General features: G+C 40.8%; 1 protein-coding gene across 1 annotated transcript in view; it reads left to right on the top strand.

Annotated features, from left to right (window-relative positions):
* The window catches only part of LOC116862677 (lysocardiolipin acyltransferase 1), a 115,702-nt gene extending 103,912 nt beyond the window's left edge, over positions 1–11,790 (top strand). Inside the window, exon 5 of the mRNA XM_032850036.1 lies at positions 9,850–11,790. Within this exon, the coding sequence (XP_032705927.1) occupies positions 9,850–10,352 (503 nt within the window). The 3' untranslated portion in view covers positions 10,353–11,790. The remainder of the gene's footprint in view (positions 1–9,849) is intronic.
* Positions 11,791–13,734: the final 1,944 nt, after the last annotated feature.

The following is a 13,734-nucleotide window of genomic DNA, read 5'->3' as shown; positions in this document are numbered from 1 at the left end:
TTTCTTTTTCATTTTTCCTCTTTCATAAGGAAGCATTTATTATTTGAGTATAGCCTTCACTCTGTCCCATTGATTCCATTTTTCATTCTTTTAAAAGTAGTTCATAATTTTCTTATTGATTTCACCTTTCATCAAGGGTTATCTAAAAGTGTTCTGCTAAAGTGGGAGATACATATATATATGTGATTTTGATGTGAGAATGTGGATTATAATATCTCAACTTTTACAAAATATGTCTAAATATTGTCACCAATAATCAAGTATTTATCAGTGTTCCATGGATACTACCCCATCTGACATATTTTTGAAAGACTTATAGATCTATATAACCTTTTAAAATCACATTTATCAGTAGTTATTCAATTCTTTTATGTAATTGATTATTACTGGTGACCTATTATAAAAGGCACAAAAGCCTACACTCTAACTTTTTTAAATTCTCTTTGCATTTCTGTTTTTCCTTTTACATTTATGACTTTGGCTCATAAAGATGTTTGACCAGTTTTCGCTTTAACAAATTTTTGTTTGACCTTATCCGTAGATGCTGAAAAGATATTTGATAAACTGAGCCATTCCTAATGAGCCATTCCTAATAGAAATTAATAAAAGAGACTACTGTCTTACAAAAACTCAACAGGAAGGTTCTCCTATTCAAGACCTAAACCCACTGTCCTTTTTTGTAAAAGTAAATGCTAGTGAAAGCACTAAGAAAAGACTATCTTAAAGAGGAGAAAGTTAAATATAAAATTTTTTTGCTGCTGATAGAAAATCTAAAAAGTCAAAGAGAATGTAGTAAAAAAGAAACAACCAAATTTAGTAAGAAAGTGTGTTTAGATGACTACATACAAATATTCAGCAAACAGATTTTTCTTTACCAAAGCAGTGATTGCTTAAAAGCAGGAGGAGGAATAAATGTTCCATTCACAATAATGGCAAAAATTCTTAAATTATTTAGGAATAAATTTTAAAAAGAAGTCACAGAAGCTGTGTGAAGAAAACTGAAATCTTATTGAAAGACATAAAATAAGGTTTGAATAAATGGAAAAGCATACTTTTTTCTTAGAGGAAAAGACAACAGAACAGTGTCCGATCTTTCAAAGTTGTAACGTAAATATAATGCAAATGCAATTTCAGAATAAGTTGGAGAGTGGTTATTTTAGAATTGAATTAATGCTCTTAAGTTTGTCTTGAAAACATCGTTGCCAGCAGGAGTCAACTATAGTATGAAAAAGGAAACAGGCAGATTTGCTTTACCAGGTGTAAGTCATTTAGGACATCAGTATGGCCTTGGAGCAGGAATCAACACCAGTTAAGTGGAGCAGAAGGGAAACTGGATGTTTCTGTATTTGAGAATTTAATGTATGACCGAGTTGGTATTTCAGAACTATGGAGAAAAAAGGAGTCATGTAATAAAGGATGCTAGAAAAACTGACATCTACACAAAGAAAATTAACTTATGAAGTTAAATAGGAAGATGTTCTCCATCTTGCAGAAAAATAAAAAATATAATCTAGAGGCAGGGAGCGATAAAAATAGGCATCTAAAGGCTATAATAGCAAAAGAAATGAACTTGTATAGACACATAGACACACGCACGCAAGTGTTGGACAAGATGCCATAAATAAAGGCAATATAGGTCATGGATTTGTGAACATTTACGACAAAAAATATAAAGGATTAATAATTCATGATAAAGGAGCTTTGCAAACTGACTAAAAAGAGAAGAACAGCATATGGGGACTGGATAGAAGAAAGGAAGCTGCTTTCCTTTCAGAGCAGCACCAACAAAATCCGTTCACTGTGGCCAGGGAAACACTAGTGACCAGCGGATAAAATCACTGCAGAAGATACAGAACATATGGCAGAGGGTAGAGTTCTTACCAACCGTAAGATGAAAAAAACTGAATTTTCAAAAACAGAGTAGGCAATCTAACCAATATATACTTCTAAGTAGGCTTATTTAGCTAATCAAAGTCCTACAGATTAAAACAAAAATGGTATGCTTTGGCAACGATACAAAAAATTACAACACCAAGCATTAGTAAGTCTGAAAAGAAAGCCGTGTCATTCATTTTTTGTGTTTAAATTTCAGCCCAGGGGGCACTTTCCTTTGTGTAGTCAAAAGTCTGTTATGGTGCTCATATCTTCAGATCCAGCAATTCAGTTTATTGGAATTTATCCTAGAAAAATCACCATCATTAGTTACAAATAGATCAATTTAAATGCTGTTTGTGTGGAAACAACTTAAATAACAAAGGAATTTTTAAGAGTTCTATATAAGCAAACATTAGGCATCCATAAAGTGACATTTTAGAAAATCTTTAATGGCATTTATGGAAAGATGCATAAAAAAACAAGTTATAAAAGAGTATGTATAACATGGTCCAATTTGTTAAAAGTTTATGGATCTCTTTTTCAAGACATGTTTTATATATATGTGTGTGTATATACATACACGTATATGTGGCCTCAACAAGTATATACTATTCTGATCTTGCCTTTGATCTATTAATACACCCATATTGCAAATTGCAGAAAATGTGAACATGTTTTCATTTTATCTAGAAGCTTATTTTGAAGACTCAGAGAATCGGTGCCCCTCGGAAGAGAGATTTTCAGAACTGAAAAGATATCTGCATTCATACAAAACACCAAAAGTTCAACAGATTTAGGATAGGAATGTGAAAATATAGGTCCCTGAAATTACCTGTAAGAACCAAATTCAGGGTGGATAAGCTAGACTGTTCACAAACAAAAAGTTGAGTTTTAAGCGCAGGATGATTCCTTCTTAGAAAAAGCAGAAGTACTAATTCTGACTTTTTAAAAAAAATAAAAGCAAGATGGGGCAGGAGACCAACAGCCCTAGAGCACAGATCATCACCTTCCAATTCTGAATGCCATCCAAGGATTAATATCTACACTTAGCTGAAAATGTCTAAGGATGAATTGGTAGGGGTGGAGAGAAATGCGTATCGAGTCATGAATTAGGGCCTACCCCTAGAGGCAAGGCCGGTCTCCTCAATGCTTTGCTTCCGTGCTATGGGAGAAGCGTGAGTGCAGTCAGAGAATACACCACAAGGTGTGCCACAGCAGACAGTCTCCCCCAGAGAAAGAGGAAGTCCAGAGACAGAAGGAAGGTCAAGAGTAGTGGCGTAAACCTCAACTCCCTACAGGCACTATAGGGGATCCCCCGCCTGGAGGATTAATAGCAAGAATCAGAGCACACACCATACACCAGGCACTTCTCTGAGCATTTTACAGCCCTTTCCCTAGTTGATCCTCACAAAATCCTGGGAGGGTAGGTAGTGTTATTGTCTGCATATACAGATGAGGCTTGTGGTGAAAATGTTAAGGTCAGAGAGCTGATGCGGGGCAGAACCAGCAGTGGTCTCTACTTTCCATTTCTTAAGTACGTACTCAACTTATACGCAAAGACAGATGAATAATATTCTCAGTAGGAAGCAGTTTCTTTCCCTATGAAAATGGTTCTGAGTCCTAATACCAGCTGATTTTAAGTGGTTCATGAATGCCCTTTTATTTTGAAGCAGAAAGAGGGCTTTCTTTTAGATATATTTAGGGAAAAAAAATACCTGTATTTGTCCATTCTGAACCATTCTTCAAAGTGTACTGACCAGTGCCAATTTGTCGTGCTTAGTATTAGCCAGGTTCTAGTATAGGTCAGTGTTAAAGTGACACAGTGAGTGACTGTTGAGTTACTAAATCCAACTTTTATCATCTTGGTGTAATTTTTTTTTTTTAATCTGAAAAACCCTGCACAAATCCAGCAGCCTCAGCATTTTAACAAAAATGCATCTTAGATGACAAACTACTTTATTTAAAACCCTCCAGTGTATGTAGTTAGACTGACGGATTTAGATCTGGCTAATAGAAAATAGGCCTTTGTGTATTTTTAACTTTTTAAGGTATTAAAGTTGAAATCCAAAATAAATTATATTTTTGTGCATTTCGTGTATATTTTATTGTAGAATGGGGAAAGAAAATAGAGTTGAAAATGGAAATTTAAGACTACTGTGGGTGAAAAAGAAAAAGTTTTTGGTTATTCTGACACTGAACTATATAATTGGTTGTGTGCTCTTTAGCAGCTGTGGGCAAACCAGGATTTCTTCACCCAGTTCTTTCCTTTGAAACATACAAATGTTTCAAATGAGACCCCTGGAAGAACAAGGGAAGAAAAGAAATCTCTGTGGGCCCACATGAGTGTGGTTGTTCTAACAAAGTGGTAGTTTAACATAATAATAAAGTTTGAAACTTTCCAGAAGACAGAGAATCAGGAGCAGATCATTTTCTAAGCATCATAGAGGCAGATGACAGGTGGCTAGATAACATCAAGATTTGTAATCTCAACTGTGTAAAAAGGAGATCTTTAAAAAAAGGCTTTTCATGATGGCAGCCATCTTAATTTGCATATTTAAAAGGATGTTGTTTTTATACCGAAAGATGTCAAGGCTGTAACTCCTGTGTCCTTGAAGGAACTTCTCTTTTCTTATTCTGTTATTACATTATTTTAGCCCTCTAACAAGCTAGTTAATGAAATAAAGGCACATTTCAACTTCTGAGTATCCATTTCAGTACTGTCACTTGGGAACGAAGCAAGCCCTGCTCACCTTTACCTCTTCCCTTCTGAGAGCAAACTGACTTTCTGGTAGGAACGGCTCCTCTAGGCTAGAGGCCATGGGGCCAAGAGGTCTTCAGAGGATGATGTGAAAAGTGAGCTCCTTTATTAGCAATAAAGAGTTCTGTGTGGCTTTGGGTTGTCTGGAAACAAGAAACTTAATATAAAGTTTACAAGTATCACGATACCTCAGGGCATAAAAGCTGTGGGCAAACCAGGATTTTGTCCCTTTCCTCCTCTCTTGCTCTGGCCTGAATGCATTTCTTAGTCCCTCTAATACTTAAGGATCCAGTACAGCTCAGGGCGATGAGCAACAAGCTGTCTCTTCTTCCCCCTCCCCACTTCTTCCTTTCTCACTTCATTTCCTTTAGCTTCTCACATTATACTGTTGCTCTTGTTTGTAATATAAGTAGTATTTTAGTTATGCTGAGTTCTGTCATTCCAAAGTTCTAAATTCCAAAAAAGCAATTTATTGGAAATCTTTTGGAATATTGCCTTTTTTAAGGTGACACCCCATTACCCAAGATTGTTGTAATTCTTTCAGAACCAAGAATCTGTAGCACACAAGTTAAAAAAAAAAATTTCCATGCAGTAGTTAGGTCTTACTAATGGTATATAGAAGTTGTAGTCATGCTAACATTAAGAACTTTCTTTTTGCCCAGCACTATGCAAAGGGCTTTATGTATATTAATTCACTGCGTTGTTATGACAACCTCATGTAGAAGGCATTATAATTCCCTCCTGTATTTTTATGTGAGAGGATATCAGACCGCAAAAATTTTGGTCAAGCAAGCATTTCTGGAACCTGTTTTAAGCGCAGGGCATTGTGCTAGGTACTAAAGATCTAAAGCAGAAACATGGTCCTTTCCCTTCTGGTACTTATGATGCCCTGGGAGACTGGGTTTCCATGAGCTTCCAGTAATTGAGGACAGGATGGCAGAGGAGTACCCAAACAAGCACACAGAACTTATGTCCTGAACATGCCAGGGGGCAAGACCACTCTGGGCCTGGATGCTTGAAGAAAGCTCTTCTTAGAATGCAGTCTCCTTGACTCTGGAGATAGACTTTGAAGAGAGTGGAGAGAAAAGATTTCAGGGAAACAGGCTGTATATTTGAGACAAAGAGAATATTCTTGGCAATTGAAATAGCAATTTGAGTAGTTGTCTTGTGTAGAAGGCATGAGGTCCCTCATTGGCGTCATCGGGGCTCAGGCTGATAATACCCTGGACGGTAGTATAGAGAGGGAATGTGAGTGCAGTCCCCACACTGTGCTGGCACCGGCGGGCTCACAGGAGCTAAAGTCAGAGGGACAGGTTAGAACCCAACAATGCTGGTGTTACGATTCAGTAAGCTATGTTAGCAGCCAACATTTATTGAGTACTTACTATGTCTCAGACCCTATTTTACGTGTTTTTATGTGTATTTTCTCATTTAATGCCCCAACACCTCTGTGAGGTAGTTTATAGATACAGGAACCAAGCAAGCGACAGAGACCAGTCAGTCAGTAAGAGGCAGGACCTAGGATTTTTTTTTCTTTTTTTTTTTTAAGATTTATTTATTTGACAGACAGAGATCACAAGTAGGCAGAGAGGCAGGCAGAGAGAGAGAGGGGAGGAAGCAGACTCCCTGCTGAGCAGAGAGCCTCTATCCAAGACCCGGGGATCATGACCTAAGCCGAAGGCAGATGCTTTAACCCACTGAGCCACCCAGGCGCCCCAGGACCTAGAATTTGAATTTGGACATTCTGCTTCCACAGCCCTCCGTGCTCCACACAGCAGTGTTTCTGGAATTTTTCACTTAGGAACATTTCTGTAAGTGATATGGACCTGGTCTCAAACATTGCCATTTATATCCTCAACAGACATGCATTTGCACACACACCCTTCCTTATGGGTTGTCCAGAAGAAAGTAGAAAGTTTAGTTTCTTCCTAGTATAGCTGTAGCCTTTTTTTTTTTTTTTAAAGATTCTATTCATTTATTCGACAGAGTGAGATCACAAGTAGGCAGAGAGTCAGGCAGAGAGAGAGAGGAGGAAGCAGGCTTCCTGCCAAGCAAGAGCCTGATGTAGGACTCGATTCCAGGACCCTGAGATCATGACCTGAGCTGAAGGCAGAGGCTTAACCCACTGAGCCACACAGGTGCCCTAGCTCTATCCTTTTTGATAGCATTTGGTGAGCACTGAGCAGCACCTGTGGAAGAAGGCTGGATCACACAAGCAGCTGCTGAGGGGGAGCTGTGCACAGGTAGGGTGACCAAGGAGGAGGGTGGTGAGAGCTGCCTGAGGAAGGGCTTCATCCCAGGCTGTGGACCAGTGAGTCTGATGAGACCAGCAGTCCTTTCAGAGAGGGGTCTGGGCAGAACATGAAACAAAAATGTTGCTTGCAGGGGAGTTTTAAAAGTAAGTGGAACGAGCACTCAGTTCTAGGAGGTAAAGAGGCATGACAAGTGACAGGAAGTGACATTTCCTCCACTGTGAGACAAAGTGGACTCCCTGCTGAAATCAAAGAGGTCTAGCCTCTCCTTTCCTCAAGATCTTCAGATCCACCTCCACCACAGCCGTCCCTCACGGATCTTTCATCCACTTCCGCTCTCGTATACAATGCTCAGCTTCCCAATGAGACTGTCCCTTCAATTCTGAATCTTAGCCTTGTTGACACAGGTATTTTCATTTCTCAGACTACAGTCCTTGCCAAGGGCTGATTATATTTAATATATTGTAAGATAGTTATGAAACCAGATTGGAACTTGGACTGAAGTAAATCACAGAGTAAAGGAGACAGACAGTGGACATTTACAGAAGACTTAAAGAACATTAAAAAAGGAACACAACCCACCTAACCAAAGAGGCAGAGGATCTGTTCTCTGAAAACGGTAGAACACTCATGAAAGAAATTGAGGAAGACACAAAGAAATGGAAAAATATTCCATGCTTGGGGCGCCCGGGTGGCTCAGTGGGTTAAAGCCTCTGCCTTCAGCTCAGGTCATGCTCTCAGGGTCCTGGGATCGAGCCCCGCATCGGGCTCTCTGCTCAGCGGGGAGTCTGCTTCCCTTCCTCTCTCTCTCTCTGCCTGCTTGTGATCTCTGTCAAATGGATAAAATCTTAAAAAAAAAAAAAATTCCATGGTCATGGATTGGAAAAACAAATATTGTGAAAGCGTCTATGCTACCCAGAGCAATCTACACATTCGATATAATCGCTATCAAAATACCATCAACAGGGCTGCTTGGGTTGCTCAGTGGGTTAAGCCTCTGCCTTCAGCTCAGGTCATGATCTCAGGGTCCTGGGATCGAGTCCCACATCAGACTCTCTGCTAGGCAGGGAGCCTGCTTCCTCCTCTCTCTCTCTCTGTCTTACTTGTGATCTCTCTCTGTCAAATAAATAAAATCTTTAAAAAAAAAATACCACCAACATTTTTCATAGAGCAAGAAAAAATAGTCCTAAAATGTGCATGGAACCAGAAAAGCCAAAGGAACGTTGAAAAAGAAAACCAAAGCTGGTGGTGTCACAATTTTGGACTTCAAGCTCTATGACAAAACTGTAATCATCAGGACAGCATGGTACTGGCACAAAAACAGATAGATAGATCAATGGGACTGAGAAGAGTCTCCAGAAATGGACCCTCAACTCTATGGTCAACTAATCTTTGACAAAGCAGGAAAGAATGTCCAATGGAAAAAAAGACCATCTCTTCAACAAATGGTGTTGGGAAAATTGGACTGCCACATGCAGAAAAATGAAACTGGACCCTTTCCTTACACCACACACAAAAATAAACCCAAAGTGGGTGAAAGACCTAAATATGAGACAGAAATCCATCAGAATCCTAGGGAAAAACACAGGCAACAATCTCTGTGACTTCGGCCACAGCAACCTCTTAGTAAACACATCTTTAAAGACAAGGGAAACAAAAAAATGAACTATTGGGACTTCATCAAGATAAAAAGCTTTTGTACAGCAAAGGAAATAGTCGACAAAACTAAGAGATAACCAACAGAATGGAAGAAGATATTTGCAAATGTCTTATCAGGTAAAAGGTTAGCATCCAAAATCTTTAAAGAACTTACCAAACTCAACACCCAAAACCAAAAAAAATCCAGCAAGAAATAGAAGGCATGAACACACATTTCTCCAAAGAAGACATACAAATGACCACCAGACTCATTAAAAAAAAAAAATGTTCAACATCACTCAGCATCAGGGAAATACAAATCAAAACCACAATGAGATGCCACCTCACACCAGTCAGAATGGCTAAAATTAACTCAGAATACAACAGACATTGGCGAGGATGCAGAGAAAGGGGAACCCTCTTGTGCTTTTGGTGGGAATGCAAACTGGTACAGCTACTCTAGAAAACAGTATGGAGGTTCCCCAGAAAGTTAAAAATAGAACTACCCTACGCCCCAGCAGATGCACTACTAGGGACTTATCTAAAGGATGCCTGGTGATTCGAAGAAGCATATACACTCCAGTGTTTATAGCAGCAGTGTCCACAGCAGCCAAACTATGGAAGGAGCCCAGATGTCCATCGACAGACGAATGGATAAAGAAGATGTGGTGGTGTATACATACAATGAAATATTACTCATCAAAAAGAACGAAATCTTGCCATTTGCAACAACGTGGCTGGAACTAGAGGGTATTATGCTAAGTGAAATAAGTCAGAGAAAGACCAATATCATATGATTCCACTAATATATGGAATTAAGAATGGGAAAGAAAAAATAGAAACAGAGAGGGATGCAAACCATAAGAGACTCTTGACTCTAGGAAGCAAACTGAGGGTTGCTGGTGGGGAGGTGAGTGATGGGCATTAAGGAGGGCGCTTGGTGGAAAGAGTACCAGCTATTGCATGCAACTGACAAATGTAAATTCTACTTCTGAAACCATGTTGATTAAAGTGAATTTAAATGAAAAAAATTATTTCTATCTCAAACCTGTTTACTGTTTACAGGTTACTGTCTCCATGAGTGAAGATAATTTCTTTCTGAAGGTCTTTGTGGTGATTAGCAGCAAATAAAAAAACTAAAAATGACTGGTAAATCTGACCCAAAAATCTAGGAACGCCAGTCTATATAGCCCTTGTTTGTTTACCGTGGCTCACTCTGTCGTGATTCTTTCCCTGGTTTTGGTTCTGCCTTGTCGTTTGAATCAGCCTTACTGCCCTGCATTGATCATTACTCAGTCTGTATTTTTTATCTTTTCCAAAACCTAGGTAAGAACCTCGATGCAGTCCACGACATCACGGTGGCGTACCCTCACAACATTCCTCAGACAGAGAAGCATCTCGTCCTTGGGGACTTCCCCAAGGAGATTCACTTCCATGTGCACCGCTACCCGGTAGACGCCCTCCCCGTGTCCAGGGAGGACCTGCAGCTCTGGTGCCACCGGCGCTGGGAGGAAAAGGAAGAGAGGCTTCGTGCCTTCTATCAAGGGCAGAAGAATTTTCAGTTTATGGGACAGACTGTAATTCCACCTTGCAAGTCTGAGCTCAGGGTCCTTGTGCTCAAATTGCTCTCCATACTTTACTGGACCCTGTTCAGCCCTGCAATGTGCCTCCTCATATATCTGTACAGTCCTGTTCGGTGGTACTTTATAATCACCATGGTTCTCTTTGTGCTGCTAGAGAGAATATTTGGCGGACTGGAGATGGTTGAACTTGGATGTTACCGGTTTTTTCACAAACAGCCACATTTAAATGTAAAGAAACAGGAGTGAGATCATAAGGTTCACAGTTTTAATGGCCAAGGGGATATTTTGGAAATGTGTCGAGCCTTTGTACACGGAGATGCGGTTTTGCATGACTATGTCAAATATTTCTACTACCATCCTTATTTGTTAAAGATACTTTGCACTCAGTTTTGTGGGAAAATATTGCTACACACTTTTTTTTTTTTTTTAAACTCTCTGAATGTAATTTCAATACGCCTAGCAGGGAGCGATCGCTATAAAATAACTCGGGCCAGAGTGTCCCTAAAGCAGCCACCAGGCTGTTAGCAGACAAGGGACACACAAAATTTTCTTACAGGCCCAATCCTATTTCGTAACAAACTCCAGAGACAAGAGGCAGATGCGGGGCTCAGAGCAAGGGCTGGCACTTGACACTGGAGGTGAGAGCCCTTCCTCTGGGTTCCCTCCCCCAGCACTGTCCCCCTGGCTCATTTCTATGCCAGTCAAACCATTGCATCCTTTCCTAAGGCCAGAAAACAGAAATCCCACGTCCTTCAACCAACCAACCATTTTGCTGGGAAGCCCTTCATTATTCATAAAACCTTGACATTTAGCCTCGCACTTACCTAGACATCAGAAGACCGCCTGTGCCCTTTCTTCCTATGGATAGTAAGACCTGGACATTTCTCAGGGAGCAACCACAGGCTCTCCGCTTAGAAACCTTAGTTTGGATTTGTACAGATAGGAACGAAGACCGTTCAGTTGTTCCCTTCTACTTACTCTTGCGTGCTCCGAGCTGGTTTCCTTGACGCTCATCGGCAGGGGTAGCTTTTTCTGCGTGACATCGAGTCACTTACCTTTCTAAAGGAATGCATGGAAGGGTCTGTCACTGCGGTCAGAAACTCTTGAAGTTGTGTCTGTTGAAATAGTTCTTTAAACCTGCCCCAAAAAGGAAGGATACTGTATTTTCTGTACGTGCATGGGTATCTGGCATCTGCGTTAAAGCAACAGCGTGTGCAGCCCGGGCGGTCATGGCTCAGCCTCAGTTCCTCCCTCGCAGCCCTGACGGATTTTTGATAACAGGAAAATGAACCCCTTTTTAATGATAATGAGGGCTCTCGCTCTCATTTTTTAGTCCCAGGCTGTCTGTTTGAGTACTAAAATTTAAATCCACTTTTGACCAGTCGTTTGCCTAAATATTCCTGGTGCTTGGAGTCCACGGGAATTCCAGCAAACCAACAGCACCAGTCTCCTCCTGAGGCAGAAGGGATGCGTGGTCCTTGTCTCCACCCTGCTGGAGCTGGCCCGACTGTTTTTGTCATAGGATAGGGACGCTGGTCAGAGCAGCAGAAAACGTGAGGCAGTGAGAAATCTCGAGCTGCTCGCAGACCTGCCCGCTTTCCTCCTGCCTCCCACCGGCCTCAAACGCTACTGCTCTATGTACCCTTTTGGCATGAACGCCTTCTCCGTAACTACAGCCCATTTTTGCTCAGCAGTGACTTGAATCCAACAATGGAAACATGCACTGCCATGAAAGGTAAGCACATTGTTAGCCGAACTTACTGAGGAAAAGGGCCGAGTTGCTTGCAGAACACCGTTGACACCACTTTTACTGGAGGGGGACCGAGGAGTGTGTGCGCACGCACAGGCCTATATTTAACCACACCCCCCAGGCCCTTTTCCTTCCTGCCTGGAGCCGCTAATTACTGTGCACATCTGCTCCAGACCCAACTGTTTAATCCCGTGGTTTTTAAGGTGTTTTTCTTTTTTAACCTTTTTTTTTTTTTTGGTCCTAATAAAAGAAGTTTCTAATTTAGTTTTCTCTTAGACCTCCTCTTGATTATATTTGGAAACACAGTTTTACAATTAGCCTTGCATTTGTCCTGGGCAAGAGAAGAGCTGCATCTTCTACCCCACACGTGTTTGTACTGTAGCCCACCCAGCCGCCTGCCCTCCAGCTCCCCGGCTCCTTGTTTGTGGTGTAACCTTTAGAGGATGGCGTGAGACCTGTACAAGAGGAAAGCTCTTTCCTTTCCTCTTTAAGAAAATGTTTTCTTTGGATTATAAAAGACATGTTTAAGATAATGCAAACTTTGTTTTACTACCCAAAATTCATACGCACCCAAACTGGGGAGTGCAGACATCGTACCTGCTCTCTGAATCAGAAATGATAACTTCAAAGAGAAAGAAGTTGCTTCTTTCTGTTTTGTTTTCCGGGGTCTTGTGTTTTCGCAGTAAGGCTTCTTATAAAGTTGTAATTCTTTGTTCCTACATGTTTGGCTTTTTTAAGAGAAAGAATTTAAAGAAATAGTGAATGATTTGGAACTTAAAGCTTTGTAAATTGGTTTAAGAATGTCAAGTAAAAATTAATTTAACTTTCAGTGTTATGATCAGCCTCAGGAATGAGCCCTCCACCCCTTCCCATCTCATCACTCTGGACTCAGAGCAGCTGTCAGTCCTTCTGAGTCTAGCCACTCTCTTCCCACTGAACGCTCTTTCGGTCCTTTGAGGATCAGCTTAGAAGCGGGTTGTGAAACGTTTACAGTACCGTCTGTCCAACTGTTCGCTCTTTACCATTCTGAAACGTTTTAAACAAAGCAAATGTGCTTTGTATGGGACGTGAACCATTATACTTAAAATAGTAAACTACGAGGAAGGGCGCTGATGGGGTCCCAGGTTTTACCACCAGAAAGCTCTGATAAGCGGCCAAAGTCACTATACAAACCAGTGGGCGAATGTGGTAAAAGACCAGAAGAAAACGTTAAACAGCCCGTAATTTCAAACTCCTATTAAAACCCTTCTTTATTTGTAACACTACTAACACACACATTAGGGAGAAATACCAGCTTCCGCTTGTGTCACTTTGACATTAGTTACTTCTCAGCACCACACTGGGAGCTGGACTTTGGTGGCCAGAATTCTGCGAATTCTGCAGAAGGGGTGATGTGCCCATTGCACCCGGGCTGCAGGCTCTCGGCCTGACCGCGATGCCCCTGTGCACTTTTGTAATAGAGACTCTAATGGGAGGGAGCCTGTTGGTATTAAATTGTTTACATTTCTTTATATAAATAATGTGCTTTCAGTGCCTTAGTTATGGGTCCCTTTCTTTTCTTGTTCCAAGAATTCTACAATGTGTTTCTTAGGTAAAAGTCTCTTTTTGCTACTCACTGGGAGGAAAATGGTTTGTAAACACTGGTCACTGTGGTAAACACTATTTTGTGGGGACATCTGGAGAGGAGAGCTTGATGCCGAGGTAGCCTTTGCCTTAGAGCTATTATTTATGCTGTAGCAAGCAAACACGGTCTTGTCACACAATGAACTTCAGATTGGAGATGGCCAGAAGTTGTCTCGTACCAACCTTAAGCTTTTATTTCAGAAGAGAATCTTGGTTTTGGTAATTTATTTTTTAAAAGATTATGTACGAAACAAG

The sequence above is a fragment of the Lontra canadensis genome, unplaced genomic scaffold, assembly GCF_010015895.1.
Source record: "Lontra canadensis isolate GAN:19392208 unplaced genomic scaffold, GSC_riverotter_1.0 scaffold297, whole genome shotgun sequence".
Classification (NCBI taxonomy): Eukaryota; Metazoa; Chordata; class Mammalia; order Carnivora; family Mustelidae; genus Lontra; species Lontra canadensis.
The sequence above is the reverse complement of the archived record's forward strand: the minus strand, read 5'-3'. Positions and strand labels throughout refer to the sequence as shown.